The sequence below is a fragment of the Ctenocephalides felis genome, unplaced genomic scaffold (assembly GCF_003426905.1).
Source record: "Ctenocephalides felis isolate EL2017-DRISC unplaced genomic scaffold, ASM342690v1 CF-g0.4_SCAFFOLD_01886, whole genome shotgun sequence".
Classification (NCBI taxonomy): Eukaryota; Metazoa; Arthropoda; class Insecta; order Siphonaptera; family Pulicidae; genus Ctenocephalides; species Ctenocephalides felis.
Window position 1 is genome coordinate 181,207,418 of NW_020538040.1, and position 24,361 is coordinate 181,231,778.

Consider the following 24,361-nt stretch of genomic DNA (forward strand, 5'->3'; position numbering starts at 1 on the left):
AACGTCACTTTAAAAGAATTAATTTTGTATATTATATATAAACAGTCTTATAATTAACAACATTAATAAAAATCATAAATTTCTTTAAAAAAATGATTATAGATCTATAAGTACTTACAATTTGCTTATCCCATTGTTTTTACTTTTTACATTTTTGTATTTTTTCAACTCAATTGTTATACATTTTAGTTTATTGTTATTTAAATTCCACCAAATGAAGGATACTACTATAAATTTACGAAGGGGGGGGGGGCGTCCATCACGTAATCGATTTTTTAAGGATTTTTGGACCCCCACCCCCTTGGTGATATTAAATCATGGGTTCCTCCTTCCCCACCAAACATCATGTGTATTTTTAGTTACGAGAAAAAATGGTAAATTTTTTTATTTTTTTAAAATGTTAGAATATTTTTTAAAAAAATCTTGTAAAAAATAAGAATTCGTTATATCTTACTATACCCCTCCTTCTCTCACGTGATATTTTAATTTTTTGTGGAACCCCTCCTACTCCTAAAATCCTCACGTAATTATTGGGCGCCCCCCTAACGTATAGATTTAAAATAAAATTTTAATGAAATTCATGATCATTATTGATGTTATACCCAATTATTAAACTCTGTTAATACGTATATATTTCAACATCTAATTCAGAACTAATATATTATATAATTAATTACAGTGAGGTGTATTATGCGGGATAGGAACAATGTTTCAAAGTGCATGGAGCGGCATCGAGTGGCGTATTATGCGGAAAAGTCGTATCCAGCTGTAATATGTATGCAAGAGTAAAAGGTATGCTAGATATAAGTAAAAGTAAATAAAACGATAATAAGTGGTGCATGGCATCGTGTCTTAAAGCAAATTGCTGGAACTTGCCGTACCAAAAAAATTTTTTTTTTAACCCTTTCGACCTGCTAATTCCGAGATTTTTATGAATTTTGCGCCATCCGAGTGGAAAGGATTAAAAAAAATTAATTTGTTTTTAACTTTGGAAAAATTAGATTTAGTATCTTCGGAACGGCTAGACCTGCCTTTGTCAAAAACTAATCAGTACGTCTCCTTAACAATACGAATCAAATGCTTTTTGAATTATTCAAATCGCTTCATCCGTGTTCCTGAAATCGTCGACGAAAATTGTATTCGAACACACACACACATACACGCACACGCACACACATACATCCATTTTTTCTAAGGTATGCTAAAATGTTCAGGAGGTTTTGAAACGTAAAGATATATAAAAATTTTCATTTTCGATTTTTTTGCGATTACTATAACTTGCTATAGCTATAACTACGGGAAGTTAAAAAAAACGCGTTGCGAAATTACTACCAGCCGTCGGTCTAACAAGTTTTCCTTGTATGAGTTCGATCGACGATTATATACGTAACGTGACTCACACTAGTCAGCAGAGGACTGCAAGTAGTGAGCTCGTCGTGCTGCCGCCTGTCTTGTGGTTCTGTGCTACATGCTGTGTGTTATTAAATTTATCACGTATCAGTTGACATTTGTGTGATAAATTATTATATAATTAATTTTAAATTGTTAAATTATTTATTTATAAATATTTGTTAATATTTGTGGTGCCTTAGTGTGTTACAATAATGCCTGTTTTCCATACAAAAACAATCGAGAGCATATTAGAACCTGTAGCGCAGCAGGTAAATTAATTTTAAGATTTGATTTTTAACGAGTTAATTTGCAAGATGTTCGTAATTGAGGTGGTTGGGAAATTTTGAAAATTCATTAACAGTCGTCGTGTTACATTTTATTTCACCTTTTGCGTAGGAGTTAGCAGTGAGAGAAGGTATCATAGCCTTATATGGAGAGGCAGCGTGTAGATACAACAGAAAGATTATGATGCCATGTGATAATGTTTACTATAGAAAGAATTACCTGAGTTCAATTAACGTTTGTTTTAAGTTTTACTGGCGCTTATATTGGAAATGTTTAAAAATATTTCAATAACGGATTAGTGAATACAATTTATTACATCTTTTAATCAGTTTTCATAAAAACATATATTTCAAATCATTTGACATTGCGGGGCTAAAGTTTAACAATTCGGATTATTTTTATTTTAAATACTGGATGATTCTTAAAATATATATTTTGATTTTGTAAATTAATAGAATCGAATTTTATTATGATGATAGAATCGAAGATATTAAACCTTTGAATCAAACTTTTCCGAAACTAAATATTTTAAAGTACAATTAATTAATTGTACTTACTTAAGTAATCATTTGTCATTTTGGGTTGAAGTTTGGCAATTGTTTTTTTATAAATTCTAGAATGATTCTTGAAATGTAACATTATACATTTTGATTTTATTAATCTTATGTTAATAAAATCAAGGCTATCATTAATCCTTTCAATCAAAATTCTTTCGAATATAAATGTCTTGAAGTACAATTAAGTTATCATTTGACATTTTTCTTCGGCAACCCCTTTCACCAAGCCAATTGTTTTTATTCATATTTTTATTTCTTACTTCATTTTATTATTTTTCTTTAGTTTATTGATTTTTGTTACTATGTATATTGTATACTTTATTTGATTGTTTTTTCTATTTCCTAAGCAAACAGTTTTGTATTATAAGATTCTATATGTCTTGATTGACAAAATAATAAAGAAAAATAAAAAAAAAACAAAAAAATGACATTTTGGGCTAAAGTTTGACAATAGGGAATATTTTTTTTTATTTTAATATTATATATCTTGATGTTATTAATTTTATTTTGATATAATCAAGGTTTTCTTAAATATTTGCATCTGATGTTTGACAATAGGGATTTTTTTTAATGAAATCGATGATTTGTATTAATTTACAAGGTGATATTACAATCCTGATTGTTTTCTGTTAACCTTACCCTATATCCTATAGTTAACATTTATTAAAAATGAATTAACATTTCAAATTCTTTTACAAACGTTTTACTCGTACTTGATTTCTGTCATCATTCAGAAAATCTAAATTAATTACAAAATTACATTCGTAACAAAATAAAAAATAAATGTATTATTCGTATTTTTATAGACAAAGAATAAAATCTTATAATTCGGTCGACGTTTATATTTACTTACAAGAAAAGTAAATAAGCAAAATCTAAACAAGCCGAGTTGGAATGAAGGGCCTTATCCTTATCCAATATTTCATGATGCATTATAGAATCTTATTTCATATTTCTAACAATAAGAATTACATAATTCAAACATATAAGTGGGCTTTAAAATTTCTGAAATTTAAACCTTTCAAAATTTCTTTACGCCCGTCAACACAAGCAAAATGTTTTTTTGAATCATTCTAATCGGATACTACGTTCTCTCGGAATCTGCTATTCTTTGCACGTTTGTTCTGTCTACGAAACAACTGGACTTGCCTTTGCCAAAAACTAATCAGCACAATTCCTTTCAATACAAATTGAATATTATTGAATCATTCTAATCGGATGCTCTATTCTCTCGAAATCGTGGACGAAAACTATTCAAAACTAAAACATATATACATATCTTACAATGTATCTAAACATACATACATCCAAACATACTATACCCTACGGAAAGTTAATTGTAAAATGAATAAACAAATTTTATTGAAATATTTTTTTTAAATTAATTTGTATAAAATATTCACATCGAACAAAACACACAGTTACAACATTTTTTTATATAAAATTCTAATTAATTATATTACCAAAACAACCAAGATTATAACATTCATAATTGTTAGATAAAATAATGACAAATATAAATGAAGCTATTTGAAATTTAATTAACATGTTCATAAAATCAAAGCTTTTGTTTTATAAACAAATAAGTTCGATTAATTTATATTTTCAAACAAATGAATGAAATCAATCGGTCGATTTATAAATATATTTGTTGTAAAAATAATTTTATAATTAATCGAATAATTCTGCATTTTTAAAATATTTTCAAATAGTTTTTCAGAATAATCGTAGGAAGAGTGTATATGTGTCATACGAACAAACATATTTTAAAAATAATTAATAATTTTTTTAAAATAATAATAAAAAAAAGTTTGTAAAACGAAGTTATTAAGGATTTTCTTGGAACCAGTTTATCATAATTAAAAAATTGTAATAAAATTACGAATATTAAGGAAATTGATATGTGTCTGCATTTAATTTTTCTGAAATTTCTCGCTTTTTTTACTGAATTGTAGGAGTTTTGTCTGAATTTTCTCGAAAATTGTGAATCAAATGATATATAAATTGATATGTGTCTGATATAATTTTTTTTGAGAATTTTCTAATTTTCTCTGAATTTTAGCAGTTGGTTCACACATGCTTGCATATGTAAATTTGTCATTTGTGAAAAAAATCATAAATATTAATTATATATTAATTACACTTTATGGTAGTAATTAACCGTTCTTAAATTAGTTTAATATTATTAATTTATTCTGCAAAAATATCGTAAGTGAAGTTGAACGTTTGACTTTTGATAAAAGATATAAATATAAGATAACCGTTAAAAATTTTGTCATAAAATTCCAAGCAATCTAGTATATAAATCCTCATGTATCCGCCTAAAATTTAATGATTTTTTTATAAGCTTTATAAAAGTAAATATTTTTAGTAACAGTTTGCTAACAATTTTGCCAATCGTTTACTCAAGGTATTATTTAAAGAAGCAATGATAAATCTTATCATATAAATTGAGTGTTATCTATAATTTTCAAAGTGTTCAAATGAATTATAATTTGTCTCGTAGACGTTTGTTTGAGTTATGGCCTCGATAAAATACAAGACGTATACATCAATACGAATGTAAAATGTTTTTGTTTTATTCCGCGCCCATTTTCTCAGATTTTAGATAATGAATGTAATAAAATGAAAAAAAAAACTAGTGGTGCATGACATCGTACATGTAAATTGCATGACTCTTCGTCGATGTAAATTCAATGCTTTTTGAATCATTCAAATCGGTTGATTCATGCTCTCGAAATATTGGTCGAAAATTTGTATCCAAATATACATACATACATACATACTATACACAACAAACACACATGTATGCACGTCACATCATACATCCATTTTTTTCTAAGGTATCCCAAAATGTTAATTTTATTATTTCAATTTTTAAATTTTAGTTCCAAAATCTAATTACCAATTTCTCTTTTTGTTATTTCAAGTTACTGCTTGCATTATTATTATTTCCAACTAAGAAATTCCATACAACAATGATAATTTTGCCAATATTTTTTTCTATTTCTCACCTTTATGTACATCTGTCAGGCAATATATTTCAAATTTACCTTTCTTTGGCAGTTTTACATTGATATAAAAGAAGCAGATGTTACAAAAAAAATGGGTGTCACAATAGCAAACAGAAAATTCGTTATTGATACAATCATAATTAGAAATAATTACCAGAAATTAATCTTTGCTATTTGTGACTAATGATGTGATAGCCAGAATTTTATAAATACATTGAAAGGAAGTTATTTTTAGATGTAAACTGTTTAAATTCTAGCAAGTGCGGTATTACGAATCGCTTGTATTTGGGTTTTGTGATAACACATGACATCATATGCGTACTTCTAGGTATATAAATCATATATTATCATTAATTGTTTTATAACCTCGGTCCGCTCGATATCAAGCAGTATCATATCCGATTTTCTCTGGAGATTTTGGATCTCAAATATAATATCAAGTGAAAATTATCTTACGGGGGCATGGTAATAAAAGTAAAAAAATTTTGTTCAAAAATTGTTACAACAGCAACTAGTGGGTTGCCTTTTAAACAGCCATATACTAAAAATAACAAAACTAGTGGGGCGCATGGCATCGTGTCTTAAGGCAAATTGCTGGAACTTCCCGTACCAAAAATTATTATTTTTTAAAAAGATTAACATTTTTGAAAAAAAATTACTCTGAAAAAATTAGATTTTCGAGAAACTATAAATTTTTGACAAAAATTTACTTTTTTTGAAAAAGAAAAGACTTTTTGAAGAAAAATTTATTTTGAAATATTTTGGAAATTCTGAACTTTTTTTCAAAGCAATCGTAATGCTTTAACTGCATAGAGACGAAATATCGAAGCGCGTAAGCGCCGCGCCGCCGTCTAACGGATAAACATTGGTACGGAGACCATAGGAATGTAAACAAAATTTATACTTATTGTTAAAATCTCTATAAAATATCTGATAATTTGATGTGGATATGTCTAATGATCATTTTTGACCGCCAGATGGCATTTTTTTTACTTTTTTTACTAGATTTCCGAAACCGCTAGATCTGCCTTCATGAAAATTTGATCAGTAGTTCATCTTGTTAATACAAGTAAAATGTTTTTTGAATTATTCAAATCGGACGCTCCGTTCTCTTAAAAACTGAGTTACCGTTTTTGGCACTTTTTGCTCTATATCTTTGGAACGGTTAGACCTGCCTTTGTTAAAAACTAATCAGCTTGTCTCCTTATCAATACGAATCAATATATATCTTTACGTTTTAGAGGTTTCTGAACATTTTGGCATACCTCATTATTAGAAAAAATGGATGTATGTGTGTGTGTATGTGTATGTGTGTTAGCGGATAAAAATTTTCGTCGACGATTTCGCGAACATCACGGATCAACCGATTTGAATAATTCAATTCGATTCCTACTAAAGTTGCAAAGTTTTTTTTTAATAATTTTAGTTTTCGGTACTAGAAGTTCCAGCAATTTGCCTTAAGGCACGATGTCATGCACCACTAGTTTCGTTTTTCTAAAATGACTAACGGCTAGAATTAACTTGAGTGACAAAGGCTTTTTACATCTTCCATCAATCCTGCAGCAATTAGCAAAATGGGTCGATATCAAATTTGTTTTATTACCGCAACCAAACTAGGTCAGAGTCATCAATATAGCTTACACGACAAATCATAAACGCAATATTATAATGCAAAACATTGAACTATTTGAGTTTTTGTTATAATTTTCATTACACTATATTTAGAACGATTACAACTATATTTAGAGCAAAGTGGATTTGCAAATGTATTAGTTAATGGAATCTTGATTGACTGCAGGAAGTTTATTTTGTTACAATGGTTCCTTCTTGATAAATACTGTGAGAGAAGAAAGATCATAAAATCATTGTTAAATTATTTCCTTGGTTTCTTTCATAACATGCGTTTCGTGTGAACGATAAATTATAACAGAACATAATTACGAGAACAACAAATTAGAAGAAACACTCTTATATAGGGTGTTCCAAAACTCGACGTCTAATAGGTGACAGAAAAAAATCTATTTCATGCAACTTGAAAATTATGTGCGTTTAAGTAAAACCTAGGGTGAAGTTGAAACCATCTTTTGGTTAATGTGGTTAATTTTTATGTTTGCATGTTTAAAAATTGGGACCGTTATCCTAAATAACATTTCGAGAACTACAGTAAAAAATAATGACACGATTGACCCAAGTTTTTTAGAATTAAAACTATCTGCTAAACTATGACTTTAAAATTTTGAAACTTTGAAGATTTTGAAGGCCCTTCCTTGAAACAAATGTACTAAAGTGCTATTAAAAATTTACACATTTAATCAGGATTATAAAATGGTACAATACAATACTTGGTAGTTTCGTACTAAAAAAACAAGTGAATACAACTTGAATGGCTAATCCATTTTAGTCACTATCATCATTTTAGGCAAATCTGGTCACTATCCATTTTTCTCATGATTTTGATTCTTAGCTTTTTGCCAAATTTCTAAGTTTTTCTTAAATGTCCTTTTTCAAACAGCATGAGATAGTCTTTTTTTCTAATTTTTTCCATCCTCACCTCGTTCCAGGTTGACGTCGAGTTCTGGAACACCCTGTATGTTTGACAACGGCTTTGGGTGCTTGTGCAATGTTTTTTTATTGCTTCAATAAAGATTTGAAAAGATAGAAAAGAATGTTGTAAGATACTTTGTACTTCTAAATTCAGTATGTGCACACAACAATGTAAATTTTTATCATAAAACATATCAGTAGAAATTTGATTTCGTGATGTGCGATAAAACTAATCCACTCTCATTATTGATTAATCTGACGAACTACCTTAGACTACATTTCATGATTATATTTTTCTCCCACATAACATTTTTACTTTGGATATTTGAATTATACGGTTATAATAATTTCTGTTATAGAGACCTTTGCACACCATAAACACGACAGTAGAACATAATTAAACGATTAGGATATTTTCAATATTAGATAAGTTATAATTTAAATTAAACACGTGCAGCTATTCAAAGTTTGTATTCATTTGTTAATTTTAATTAATTTGAATAAATAGATACTATCAGATTCCTCAAATTTTTCTATACTACGTGTGAGATGTAAAAAGGTGCTTAGTTTTGTCCCACGTTATTCTAATAAGGCAAAACCCACGACATTTGTCACCACAAATCGCATGTGTTCATGTCTCAGTATTTCATATATCCATATGATTAAAAAAAGGTCATATACCAAATTCTACCAGCAATAAAATTTAATTTGCAGCATTAATAATTAATTAGTAATTATTGCACAATGGTGCACGTGGAGTTGGTGTGTAGAGAAGAGATGTATATGAAAGTGATCAGATGTTTCTCGATAATTAGAAAATGAATCTTGTTTTTATTGGCAATGGGTTGTATGTGATTATTACGTCCAAATGCAAGTCAATTTATTGATTTTAGTATTTGTTATAATGGTAATTAATGTAATAATGGAATCTGGTTCGTTCCTGGCTTTATGAGATAAACATCAACAAAATTCTTTCGCGTGTTTTAAAGAACCGGGTTTCATTAACATCCTGAAAGACAAGCTTGTTTTTACCAGAAAATCCAATTTGCCACTTTTGGTTTTTCGAAGTTCCAGGACATTCTGCATCCTTTGACACCAACATTGGAAAAAGTATGTGTGACTCAAAACTTGCCTAGTCAATTTCCAGCCGATTTCAAAAATTTTAAATTGATTTTATGAAACACGGTAAGGACTAGTGTTGATTAGTTTTGCGAGACGATCTGCCGAGCCGTTTCCTTATAATAGGCAGATCAGTGCAAAAGTTTTCGTTGAAACTTTTCCTGAACTGATTCTGAAAATTCAAAAAAAATGTAAGAAAATGTTAGAAATGTGTCAGTTACAAGCCGTGCTCATTATTTTTTAGTAAATATTTTTTAAGTGTTCATTGCTAGATAACAAATGAATTTATCTTAACAATAATCAAATACGGAGCAAATACTTAAAATATAAATCTCCGAAACAAAAATGCTAAAAATGTACGCATAGAATATTTATCCAAGTTTTATATATAATTTCTAAGTATGCAAGAATTCTGGTCGTTGTGTGTGGTATTGGAATTTATTTCTTTATGATGTCATATACAGATGTAAAGAGTAGCCAAATGCAATTAATATAAATCATTGATGCATATAAGGTCGATCTGCTATCAATGACTTCTGTACATCGTGTGCTCTAATAATATCTAACTATTATTTCATTATCTAAACGACTTGTTTGGATGGCTGGATCTAATATATCATAACAAAAGTTTTAAAACAAAACAAAATGCAATTAACATAGCACAGTTTTCGTTTGTTTTGATGGAATATAATAATTGATTGTTTTTTTTTATTAAATTATTATCTTGGCATCTGGATACATTGCCATAATGATTGATTGTTACAAATTGAGTTTATTAACTGTGGTTTGGTGGTTAGTGCTTTGGGCTTTCAACCAAAAGGTTTCAGACAGATGTCAGGCAGGAGTGTAATCGGGTTTCACTTGAATTATAAAAAAAATATTTTTTTTTATTATTTTGAACAGCAATCAGAACCTAATAGTTCTATAAGCTGCTGGGCTGATTTTACTTAATGCTATACTTAATACTATTTGTTCTACAGATGGCAACCCAAACAGTTGTCCATTCTCTGTGTGATGAACTATTATTACAATTTCTGCAATTGAGCGAATATTTATTGATGCAGCAATGTTGGATTAAGAGATATTTCCACTTGGAAACGATTGCTATCTTAGTCCAGTCATTTAAACTTAGGTAAGAATCTCGGAATTCGAGATACCCAGCTGTAAGTCTGTAAATACTTGTATATTGACACCCTAAAGTTGTCTCAAAACCTACATATGGTAGGGTGTAAATACCGTATGTAGTTTTGAGACAGCTTTAGGGTGTCAATATTCAAGTATTTACAGTCTTACAGGTGGTTATCTCGAATTCCGAGGTGAACTTAGTGTAATGACTGGACTATCTATATTTCCAAGTGAAAACCATTGTCACTACTGCTTGACAACAGGCTGCTCGAAACGGGATTGAACGCAGGACCTCTGATTCAGGTCCAGTCGTTCTAGCCACTTACCTACTCGCGTGCCCATGTTAATTAGATAAATTGAGCTTACCCATGGCTTAGTGGTTAGAGCTTTAGTCTTCCAATCAAAAGGTTCGAAGGCCATGTTAAGCAGTAGTGACATCGGTTTTTACTTGGAAATATAGATGGTGTTGTTTCCAGCTCTTATTTGGCATTGCTGCACAAACCAAAAAAATAATCAGTAGTAAAGAAATTGTAATAATAAAGATGGGACAACCGTTTGGGTTGAGAAGTCAGCACAACAAGAAATCAGCATCGTTTGCTAATTGACATGGCGTTTTGTCGAAACGCCACGCACAAGTCCATATATTTACACCAGCAAAACATGATATATTATACAAATGTAAAACATTACCGATACGACATTGAATTTATCACTGAACTCAAACGTAACATTATTATTAGCACACCGATTGTCTGTATTTGGTAAATTACGACATATTACAGAAAAATAATTTATTCCCGCCGTCCATCTGTGTTTCGACGATCGTCATTATGTATAATCATACACACTTCATTGACGGTTATGCAAATCGAATGTTCGTTCATAAATAATTTATTCCTGATATGGACGCTGTTCAATGTGACATTAAGAATATCTGAATTTTCATACATTGTAATTCAGAAGCGACCGACTGAGATTGTGACGATTGTTTTTGTTCAGTTGTCGATCAAGATTGATTGATCGTTGCATCTGGAATGGACCGGAAATTTTACAAGAGTTCGCGTTGAGGAATTTATAAGATCGTATTATTATCATTACGAATAATTAAAAATAGTCTTCCGCATCTCGGTGCTAGTGCATCCAAAATCCTTCGCAGACTAATTTAGGTTTTCGTTGGCATAGTCATCGGTAAGAACGTTCGTTATTGGCTGTTATTACAGGTAACGCTTAATGGAACACATATGCCATAATAAAATTACGCAAGACGCATTTTGTACATCATCAGCCTGACCAAATTATTATTTTAGAACTATAACAATTCGAAAGGAAAACATGGGGAACCTGGACGTAAATGTTTACATACCAGAGAATTTAGGACGATCATAACGAATGAATTATGTATGTATAGTTAAACCTCCAATAACTAGGAACGCGGTTTCTATAATAACGCATTGCATCCAATTAAAAATATGTATCGTCAACTACAGATAGGTCAATTATTGTTGGTTTGCTTTCTGGAAATGGTGATAGAAAGATTTTTCGCAACCTTATTGAAGTTCTGATTTCTGTGCAAGAATAAGAGAAAAATATAAAGAATTCATTATTAACTTCATGTAGGATAAACTATAGTAATCGCAAAAAAAATCGTAAATGAAAATTTTTGCATAAGTTTACGTTTTGGAAGTTACTGAACATTTTGGCATACCTTACGAGAAAAAAATGGATGTTTGTGTGTGTGTGTTTGATAATAAATTTTCATCGACGATTTTGGGGACACGAATTAACCGGTTTGAATAATTCAAAAAAAACATTCGATTTGTATTAATAAAAATATACTGCTGATTAGTTTTTGGCATAGTTTTGAAAATATGGGGCAAAAAGATTCAAATATGGTAATTCAATTTTAGAGATTAAAGCGTCCGATTTGAATGACTCAAAAAACATTTTATTTGTCTTAACTTAAACATATTATTATTATTTTATTTGTCTTAACTTAAACATTCGGCGGTCAAAAATAATTATTAGACATATGCACATCAAATTATCAGATATTTTATAGAGATTTTGTTTCTTTGGGTTCCGTACCAATGTTTATCCTATAAACTGCGAGGCGGCGCTTACGCGCTTCGATATTTTGTTGAAAAAAGTTCTAAATATTTAAAAATAATCTAAATATAAGAAAAAACTATTTTTGCTTAAGTCAATTTCTTTTGGCAAAATTTTCAAAAATCTATTTTTTCAAATTTTTCACAAAAGTTTTTGTAAAAATTTTAATTTTCGGTACGGGAAGTGCCAGCAATTTGCCTTAAGGCACGATGCCATACACCACTAGTTAATAATTTTAATTAAATTAAAATTTTGTCAGAATCTTTGTGGGATCATAACGGTAACATTTGGGTGCTTTATATCGCATGGATAAAATTTTCTAACAATATTTTTCTTAAATCTATAAAATGTTAATGTATGACATTAGTCTTAAGTTTAAATTTATAAATTCCAAATTATTTTTTTAAAAATGTTTAACAATTTTGATAAACACAACAATCGATGCTTTTGAACTACATTTAATGAAAATTCGCACAAAATCTTGTCCATATTTTTAATAATCAGGGTTGTTTTTGTAAATACTTATCAATTAATACAACAAAGAATATGCATTTTTCATAATGAGATATAAAACCACTTCAACTAGTTTTGAAAAGGAAGTCGAATGCCTTAATGTTTTTTTTTGTATCCCTTTAAACTCTTGAAACCTGTTCTAAATTAGCATAAGTGTGACAACAGGGGTCAAAATAATAAGTTTTAACCCTTGTAAAACATCTGAATAACTTAATAAAAAAATATATACTCAGGTGCTTATGGAGGCATATTCTAAAATAAATACTGACAATATTAGTTTATATATATAAGACTTATCTATACTTCTATTAAATTGTGGTAGAATAGTGATTTGTTATCTACTCTATTTAAATATTCTTATATAATTGATGAATGAGATTAATATTAACGAGATTGTTTATTTATTTATTTATTTATTTATTCACAAGCAAACCCCAATAACAACGAATTTTATTTTGGGATCTTGTTTTGGTATTTTACCAATGAATCTTTAACAATATTTAGTTTAGTTAATGATTAACTGAACTAAATATTTTTTTTAAATACAATTTATAGTTTCCATTATATAGTTTTATACAGACGTGCTATTTAATATAGAAAAGGTATAAAACCTATTACTCATTGAACTTTTCATAGCTCATATCTTATAGTATTATTTTAATCTTTGTGAGTCACTAAATTTACATTTGATTGCATAGGCACGTTCGAGTATATCGCATACACGATATATATATATATATATATATATATATATATATATATATATATATATAAAGCAAGAAATCCAATAAGAACGTCTATTATTTATTTTACGTCCACTTGGTACTAGTTTTTTCTATCTTGTCAGGTCATATGTCAAGAATATTGCCTTTGTTAATAAATAAAGAAGAAAATCAAAATTTGAAACGCTAAAATTGGGTTGAAAGTCTCAACTTGAAACGATAGAAATGAGAAACAAGATTTATTACCTAAAAATGAGATTCTAATGAAAAACACATCATCAGCTTAAAAATGTCTAATATATTACAAATATTAAATCATTGAAAAAATCTTATGAATTGCATTGTAAACACCAGGAGAAAATTCTGGTTTTTTAACCTTTTGTTATACTGCGATTTTATTTTTTGGTTTTGATACTTTGGGCCTTAGATCTATCTATTGTCTATTGTTTTTTTGTTTTTTTACTATAATTTTTTATTTTTGAGTTTTTCCTTGGTTGGTATACAATATTTTTGTTAATTTATATATTATCTTGTTATTGATCTTTTTCAACGTTTTGTATTATTTTAAGCTAAATGGTGACATATATATCACATGTCGTAACGTATAAACTATTGTTCTTTTCGTTCAATTCGAATTACTGTATGTTTAATACAATTCAGGTAGTTCAAATACTAAACTTGTATATAATACAAATATATTACACAACTAAGTGGTCTCCTTATCAATAGGAATCGAATTTGAATCATTCAAATCGGTTGATCCGTGTTCTCGAAATCGTCACACACATACATAATTTTTTCTAAAGTATGCCCTAATGTTCAGAAAACACTGAAACGTAATGATATATAAAAATTTTCACTTTCGATTTTTTTTGCAATTACTATAACTTATCCTAAGGGAAGTTAAAAAGGAAATTGTTAATAACAAAATTCACAAAATTTTGTATTTCACTGGAATCATTATTTTAGTTTCTCGACACTACAAACATTTAATTTTACTACACACATTTTATTTTATTAAAATTTCTGTACCGTTATAATTGTATATTTGCTTTGGCAGAATTTACAGCAGGTTTTTCAATTTTAATGAAAAGTCTGCAATGTATTTATTTTTACACAACGTTGAGACTTGTTGTTTTAATACATTGTACTATTAACAGCAAGTTTTAATTGATCGAGTGCAGACGAAATTGTGTTGTTTTTTCTCGTTTTGACAGTATTTGCAATTTGCAAGTAATGACTTAATTTGCCTGTTTTAATATTTATGAAATTTTTAATGAAATTCTTAAACACAATTTTTTACTGGATAATAATTTACCTTAATTGTTAAAAAATGTTTATTGTGCATTGTTAAAATGTACACTGATAATAATACTTTTACAGCATGAAACGTGACAACGTACCAAAATTATACTACTACATAAAAATTTAAAAAATGTATGTAAAATATTTTTTTATTTGCTAATAATTTATATTTTTTTTAATGTCTACATGCATATTTCTATCAAATATTACTTGTAATTCGAAATATTCATTTAATAATTTTGAGGAATGTATTATGCAGGATTTACTTATATTTGATTTTGTATGCATTATCTGTTTTTATACATTTTTTACCGTTTTTTCAATATCTTTTTTTTTTACTAACTTTTGATTAATACTATTACTGGCTCGTATTATCACTTAATGTTTATTTAACAGCGATCAGAATCAGAACTACGTGTTGTAGGAATTTTACTCTCTTACTCTTTTATTCTAGAGGGCAACCCAGTGGTCGACCATCTTCTTTTATATATGAAGATGGTATATATTAGATATGTATATCTAATAGTATTGGCATATATATGTCGCAGCAATGCCCACGAAATGGGGGCAAATAATTAGATAAAATGTTACGGGTCTATAATCGTATGAGTTGGTAATTACTAATTGGCAAAAAGCTATGCACATATGATATAAAATCTAACCTCCAAAACGCACAAGCTTCATAACTTTGGTTGGACTTGGCGTGTGTGTTATCAAAGTGACATCAGAAAGTTGCACTTATGATAAAATTGTTATTTGATATTTGTGCTTTTTGGAGGTTAAATTTTATATGTAAAACACTTGATCTCACGCAAATACATAATTTCGACAGTTTGTGACTACATTTATATTTTATCCGAGGATTTGCTCCCCATATTGAGATGTATTACGACCTCAAGTGGAAATTTGATATCATACTGCTTGATATCAAGCTGTTCGGGTTCATTATCGGCAATCAACTGTCCGCATTACCTTTTATAAATTTCCAAATGTATTATTTCGAACTTCGTTTATCCATTTCGATTGGAACGTGCCTGAAAATCGATAACAATAATTCTGCTGGCCTGACGATTGATATTGCGAAATATTTCTGTCACAAATTTAACGATGTCGTTCTGTTCCGATTTTCGTTCAATCATCCTATTTGTTATTGTAGTTTCATAAATATTGACGATTGTTTTATTATCGTTGTGCTTATTTTAGTTCTTGCGAGGAAATTTATAAACCATCGGCGCTTGTAAATCTGTCGGTGGTATAATTTTATGATTGCGATGTATATTGTTATTCACGATTGCGTTTCCAAATTACGAAACCGACAATGATGTTTTGATGCCCATAAATTTTAATAAAATTTATGCAGTGTCAAAAACGCAAGATTAAATAGATTTTTACAAATGCCACCAATTCTAGTACAAATCACAACTTTATTGTAATCGTGTTTATATCACTTGGTAATCGTGCTGAATAGTTTTTGGTAAAAGTTGGTCAGGCCATTTCTTCGCAATTGTTACAAAAAAAATTTACTTTTGCCTCAAGGAAAATGCCACTTGCACCTAGTTTATAATTATATTTAATATAATAAAACTTTCCTACATAAAAGTTTCTCAACATGAAAGTGTTTATTTGTTGTATAGGTATGATTTAAGTGTATATTTGTTATGTAAACCTGTGAAATAAGAATTCTGTTTACTTTACTTTTTATTTTTGCCCGCGCCAACAATAACATGTGTATTTTTAGTTCTTATGCATGTGATCCAAAATAAAACATAAGCCACCTTTATCCGCGCGCCAATTCATTGTCATCAGTTTTTAAGTTATTTAATAATTCAAAAAATGTTAATAAGTTAATAAACGTTTTGTATGGGTATTAAATTAGGTATAATATTAAAAATTTTAAAAAAGGTAGTGACTACGTATCCAGAGATCCTGATGACGATATTTTATAGTTTCAATTTTGTTTTTTTTTTAATTGTGAGCCCGTGGTGTGATGGTTAAGAATGTGAGCTAACACAAACGAGTCCCGAAATCCCAACTTTGACTAGCTCAATATCAAGCAGTATGATATAAAATTTTCACTTGATCCCAAAGAACCCAATCTTTTAGATATAAATATAATCTAAAATGAAAAATTGCTTTTTGTGGGCATTGTGGCAACATACATATGCTAACACTATTAGATTTACATATCTAAAATATATGGTCTATCTAGAGTCGTTGACCACTGGGTTGCCCACTGGGCTGATATAACATGTAGTTCTAATAGCTGTTAAGTAAAAAAAAAAATGAAGGAGTGACAAAGATGTGAATATCATAACCCAATAATGCTAAAGTAAACGATGTAAAATTAATTTGTAACTTTGTTATTGGCTATTGAGTACAAAAATGTACCTATGATATGATAGAGTACATGATGTAGGTATATTCATTTACGGATACAGAATTTTACAATATTAAATTAAGTTCACAATCTTTCAAAATCACAAATAAAATCAAAATATAAATACAATTAATTGATATAATATATCTTGATATTATGAGTATGATGTAAACTTGGATTGATGTCTTCATCTTGAACATTTACCAATTATGGAGTCCAGTATCTCATTCACTCGGATCGTTTCTCAAAAAATTTAACACCTTTTCTGTAAAATAAAGCAGAATAAATCAATAATGGAGAAAGTGATAAGATAGTTTGCGGATTCACTAAGATAGTTTACTATAGACGAACGTAGCTATATTAATAAAACATACTTAAATAGTGAAAATCTAGGGTTGCAATAAAATACTGACTGATGTCCAAAAAAAATGCAGTGACGATATCAAGTTTCAGTTGGAAATATAGATCTTAAATATGTTCTCAAGTGCAAATAGCTCATCCGAGGTGTTGCTGCATCAAATTGAGCAATAAGTCAGCCCTATTAGATAAATTCTAATAACAAAACTAGTGGGGCGCATGGCATCGTGCCTTGAGGCAAATTGCTGGAACTTCCCGTACCAAAAATTATTTTTTTAAAAAGATAAACATTGTTGAAAAAAAATTACTTCGAACAAATTAGATTTTTGAGAAACTATAAATTTGACAAAAAATTACTTTTTTCTGCAAAAAAATTTTTTTGAAAAAAAAAATGTTTTATTTTGACACATTTTGGAAATTCTGAACTTTTTTTCAAAGCAATCGTACTGCTTTAACTGCATATAAACGAAATGTCGAAGCGCGTAAGCGCCGCATCGCCGTCTAACGGATAAACATTGGTACGGAACCCATAGCAATGTAAACAAAAGTTATACTTATTATTAAAATCTCTGTAAAATATCTGATAATTTGATGTGCATATGTCTAATGATCATTTTTGACCGCCAAATGGCTTTTTTTTTACTTTTTTCACTAGATCTCCGAAACCGCTAGACCTGCCTTCATGAAAATTAATAATAATAATCAATTCTTCATCTTGTCAATACAAGTAAAATGTTTTTTGAATAATTAAAATCGGACGCTCCGTTCTCTTAAAAACCGAGTTACCATTTTTGGCACTTTTTGCCCCATATCTTCGAAATGGCTAGACTGCCTTCGCCCCAAAACTAATCAGCACGTCTCCTTATCAATACGAATCGAATGTTTTTTCTGAATTATTCAAATCGGTTGATCCGTGTTCCCGAAATCGTCGACGAAAATTGTATCCGAACATACATACATACACGCACACACACACATACAATACATTCATTTTTTCTAAGGTATGCCAAAATGTTCAGAAGGTTTCGAAACGTAAAGATATATAAAAATGTTCATTTTCGATTTTTTTGCGATTACTATAACTTGCCTTGCGAGAAGTTAATAATCATATTTAGATAGATCAACAATGGTTGGGTTACCATCTAAAAATATGGCGTAAGGAGAAGGTTTAGCCCATCAGCTTATAGGTCGTAAGGTTCTGATTGGTGACATATGAAAAAAAGTCAGATATCATAAAAATTTAATACCAATCATAACACTGCAGAATTTATGATAATATAGTTGATCCATTTAAAATGGTAATTTGAGGTTGTTGTAGTTACTCGTTACCTTTGACTTTAATATTGAAGTTCAGTGGATTGTTTTATTCCTCTCGAGTCTTCCATCGAATAATCAGATAGCTTTAGTCCACCTAGTGCTATACCCTAAGATATATCTATATTTATAGTCTCATCCAGCTTGTAATTAGCTAAAATTAATGATTCACCAAGCATGCGTCTGCAGTTATTGACCGAAGCAGCGTCTCTGGACGCCTAAGTCAAATTCGAGCTTTGTTTGTGCGCGTGTTTCATTGGCAGAATGCCCATCGCTTTTCTTGTGAACTCATTTCAAAGGAGTTTGGCGCAGAGCTGAACTTTATGACAATGCGATAATATATTTTCATACATTTGGCATTAAAAAGGTAGACAAAATTTTTAGAGATTTTATAGTTTACAAAATAGGTATCAAAATCGAGTCTTGACGCTGGGTAAAAAGAAAAGCATGTAAAAAATAGTTTTGATACAGAATATGGAATAGAGTATATATAAGAAGTATGTAACACAAATGAAAAGAAGTATGGAAAATGCTTTGAATAGAATAAAGAAATGTAAGTGGCTAAGTGCTGAAGAGACCAGGGCTATAAAATAAAATAATTAACAAATACTTATTTTTAACTTTCCGTAGGGTAAGTTATTGTAATGGGCCAAAAATCGAAATTGAAATTTTTTACATTTCTCGACTTTTTGAAGGTTTCTGAACATTTTGGCATACCTCAGAAAATATGGATGTGTGTGTATATGTATGTATGGATACAAATTTCCAGTCACATTTTCGGTCGCATGGATCAACCGATTTGAATGGTTCAAAAAACATTCGATTCCTATTGATAGGGAGATGTGCTGATTAGTTTTTGGCAAGGGCAGGTCCAGCAGTTACGGAGATGAAGAGCAAAGAGTGCAAAAAATAGAAATCGAGTTCTTGAGAGTACGGAGCATCCGATTTGAATGATCTAAAAAACATTCAATTTTTAATGATTAGAAGTGTTTGTTAGTTTTTGAAAAAGGCAGGCCCAGGCATTTCGAAGATACAGAGCTAAATGTGTAAAAAATGGCAGTTTTTGAGAGAACTAAGCGTCCGATTTAAATGATTCAAAGAACTTTCTGCTTGTCTTAACAAAATAATTATAATAATAGATTTATCTCATAGAGATAGGGCGACCGTTTGGGTTGCCACCTATAAAGCCACATTATTAAAAGAAATAAGCACATCCGCTCATACGACTCGTTCAGGTCTGATTGCTGCTAAATATATAAAAAAATATCTGTATAATTATAACGCCTCTGTCTAGTCCAACTTTTCCTGGACGAATGTTGAAATGCAGTAAATTCAAAAGCGGAGAAACTTGATATTCCGTGAACGAGTCTTAAAATACATTTATTTAGCTTGCATTATGGCTTCTGGACGGGTTTTTCGAACGTTTGTTGTATCATGTTATTTGTATGAATAACTAAAAGTTTGTCTTCTTTTATTGTAACAACCGACTTGTTTAATTTTCTTCGGCAATATTTACTTTTATTTTATTATTTTTTAGTATATCAAATTGTTTCGAACTTCAAGCTGGATTTAACTTTTCAAGTGTTTATTACTGATTAAGTTGTTCTAATGGTTATTGATGTTTTAAACGTTTATAAAACTCGGTAGAGATCAAATTCTTTAGTTTTTTTTTTATCGGTTCCCAAATTATCTGCCGGAAATTAAGCTACAATTGTTTAATAATTTTGCGAGAATAATAAGAAATGCAAAACATGTTTTTGTGCTCGTTTTATGCCATTATTTCTATTATCGGTTCTTTGTTTGAACAGGTATTAAATTGATAAATTCTTTATTAATTAGAAATTTATCAAAACAGATAAGGCGCGCTTGTTTTTAGTTGATAGGCATTGTTAGATTATAATATAAGATGCAGATTTTAATTACTCACTCGAGGTATTGATATCAATTATATATCTTTCATTGGAATAATATATTATTTATCTCATTGATAAAGCTACTGAAAATAGTTTTTTCACATAGAAGATTTTGCGATTTCGGCGTTACTATAAAAATTGATCAACAATTGTAATTTATTTATGAGCCATTATTATCACTGACAAAGTATGTTTTTTTTCAACAACAATCTAGACAACTACAACAACATAATACTTCTTAAATACGTAGCTTTTTAAAGGTAACGCAACGGTTGGCCCATCTGCATTTGATATATTTAAAAATGCCCAGAGGAATTTTTAGATCTGTTTTCTGGACACTTGTTTAGATCTGTTATATTATACTGGACCCATTACAATTTATGAAAATGTTTATACAATAAATACTAATAATTTTTGGTTTCAGGTATCTCGACTAGTAATTCTACATGAAGAAGCCGAAGATGGAAATGCTATGCCCGATCTGGAGCGGCCGGTACAGGCTGTATCCAGAGCTGTCACAAACTTAGTCAAGGTAGTATTTGTATAATTTTCAGAATTTTTTTTATGAAATAATTCTAATAATAAAACTATATTCGTTTAACTCGATGGTTCTTCAGGTCGGGCGAGATACTATAAACAGCTCAGAGGATGACATTCTCAAACAAGACATGCCGAGTGCTTTACTTCGGGTCGAAGAGGCTTCCCGTCTGCTCGAAGATGCTTCGGCAATGCTTAACAAGACCCCTATTCCGGCCCTGCTCGGAAAAAGTTGATAGAAGGATCTAGGGGTATTTTACAGGGAACGTCAGCACTTTTGCTATGTTTTGATGAATCTGAGGTCAGAAAATTATGCGGGAATGCAAGAAGGTAAAAATAAAATTATGGTCTTCCTTATATCTTTTAGAAAATACTTTAAATTGTTTATTATACATTTTTATATATAAGTTTAGGTTTTGGATTATCTAGCCGTAGCTGAAGTTATAGACACAATGGAAGATTTAATACAATTCTTAAAAGATCTCAGTCCGTGCTTGAGCAAGGTAATATATATATTTAGTATTTTCATTGTAATTTTCATTAATTCGTGCAATTTTTCTGATAGGTTTCACGAGAAGTGAGTGCTCGTGAAAAAGAATTAACACATCAGTTCACAGCGAGATTTTAGTTCGATGCCTTGAACAAGTCAAAACCTTAGCTCCGATTTTGATTTGCAGTATGAAGATCTATATCCACATTATGGATCAAGGTGGCAAGGGTGCCGAAGAGGCATCTGAAAACAGAAACTATTTCTTCAAGAATGTCTGATGAAATTCATGAGATTATTAGGTATTTGGTAATATTATTTTGCCCTATATACGCATATAAAATATGTTTTTTGTTTTACAGAGTCTTACAGTTAACTACATATGATGAAGACCAGAGCGAATTGGACAACCTGACAGTATTGAAAAAACTGAGCAATGCCATCCCACACAAAAATGTTGACTGCTACAGACTGGCTTAGTGTTAGTAGCAATGTCCTAAACTAAAAGTTTTTTTGTGATAACGAACTTATATTTCATTTTAACAGGATCCACGCGCTTTGAGGGAGGCGTAGGAGAAAAATCCTTAAGACAGATTATAGAAACTGCTCGGCGTGTATGCGATCATTGCTTACCGCAGGACGCGGCGCAGATATCACGTCTAGCTGGAGAAATAGCCTCTAAGACGGATGCACTGTGCGAACTGCGCCAAGCTGGTAAAGGAAACACACCTCAAGCGCAGGCACTTGCTGATGAAATAAAGGAAAGCTGACGGTCTGTGTTATTTAGTAAACTTATTTTGGCTTTATTCTCACAAAATCTAACCCTTCCACTCGCGAATTGCGAGATTTATATGAAATTTGCCACCGGAGCGGCATCCGAGTCGAAAGGGTTAAATCTTGATTTATATTTACCGTAAATGCTTGCAAAAGAAAAGCACACTTAAGAGAATGTGCGCTTTGCCATACAAAATTGGACCTACCTAGGTATTTAAACTTCTTGGTCTTCTGGAAAAATCCAATATAAGGTGAAGTCGTACCACTGCCTGAATCGTACCCCGTATTTCGTTTTTTATAAACTACAACACATGTTACTGTTGAACAGAACTATTTTGTTGAGTAAGCAAATGTTCACAATTGGAATGACTAGATGACTTATTTTAATAAGAAAAAGTATAATTGCTTAATTGATTATTATTGATTAACTTGTTTACCATACACTAACCTAATAGCGGTTCAGTAAATGCCAATGATTCGTTTTAGGGGAGAGGGGTTTTGACAAAAAATCACGAATAATAAGATATTACGTATTTTTATTTTCTAAAAGTTTTTTTTTTTAAATCAAAATATTTTATATAAAATCAAAAATTTTACTTTTTTTGTAACTAAAAATATACGTGATGTTTGATGAGGAAGGATAATTTTGAATATCACAACGGCGATACGTTGTGGGGGGGGGGGGTTTAATCCTGTTTCCTTTGGGAGCAACCTCATGGTACTAGTTTTCAATTCCCTCCCTCATCATTTGGCCGTGATGTCATTGAAAACATGAGAAAGTGGTTCCTTTTAAGCGTTGGAAGAACCTGATAATTAATCATAAAGGAAATTATTTTCTTCTTAAGTATATTGCATAAATCTACGTTTGTAGCAATTACAACAAGCAGTCATGGGAGCCGTCCTCGGGGTAGACAAGGCTGGTTTGCAACAGACCGCTCACACAGTACAAGGAAGATTAGAACAGGCTCGGAAATGGCTCCAATCGCCGGCCAGCGATGATCGCGGTCTTGGACGTCGCGCTATAGCACTTATTGTTGATGAAGAAAAAAGGTAAAATATAATTATTTATATCTAAATATTTGTATTAATAGTAGAGTTTTCATCAGCGTTGGACTTACTGGTCTAACAAATGCTAATCATCAGCATTGGTTTTTATTGGTTCAGAATAATATAGATTTGTACTATAAATCTTTTTTTATATGTTCGTGTGTAAAGTATTTGTCGACATTGGACTTATTGGCTCAAACTAATGTATAATAATAAAATAATTTTGGTTTTTAAATCTCAACATTTCGACTTGTAATGTAAATATTTTTTAAAAAAATTATGTAATAATAATCGGTATTGGATTTTCCGTTCACAATAATACTAGATTTTTAATTTAAAAAATTTATAATTTTTATCTGTAAAATATTAGCTTCTGAATTATGAACAAAAATCAGTTTTATAGAATAAATTACATAAAGACATAAATAATATATAAATTTTTTATACCATTTGTGTGTATTCTATGTTAAAAATGCATATCATATTTTGTATAAATTTGAGTTTGATGTTGTTGACATATGTATTAAGTCTATAAATCGAGTATAACAAAAGAAATATGAATTTAAAATAATGTATTCTAAAATTTATACGTTTCGTCTATAGGCTTAGCTTTCATTTAGCTGAATTTTGCTTTTTCTGATAAAGAAAATAGAAAAACGTAATTATTTGGTACTACGACACGATACCATTGATCGTTTTTTCGTTTTTAATATTAGGATAGTAAATTATATAAGCCCTAGTCGAAATTTATTATAAAATCCGTATATTTTATAATAAATTTTCAAAGAAATTAATGTTTATTTTAATGATGTTAGACGCCGTTATATTTTGTACATACACGATTATTTTGTACATAAATCTATTTAAAACTAA

At 29.9% G+C, this 24,361-nt stretch overlaps 1 protein-coding gene across 1 annotated transcript; it reads left to right on the forward strand.

Annotated features, from left to right (window-relative positions):
- Positions 1–1,418: 1,418 nt before the first annotated feature.
- On the forward strand, positions 1,419–21,416 carry LOC113376326 (vinculin-like). Its single transcript, XM_026616235.1, has 3 exons — positions 1,419–1,661; positions 21,068–21,175; positions 21,261–21,416. Exons 1-3 carry the CDS (start codon positions 1,605–1,607, stop codon positions 21,414–21,416), a joined length of 321 nt encoding a protein of 106 aa, XP_026472020.1. The 5' UTR covers positions 1,419–1,604.
- The last annotated feature ends 2,945 nt before the right edge of the window (positions 21,417–24,361 follow it).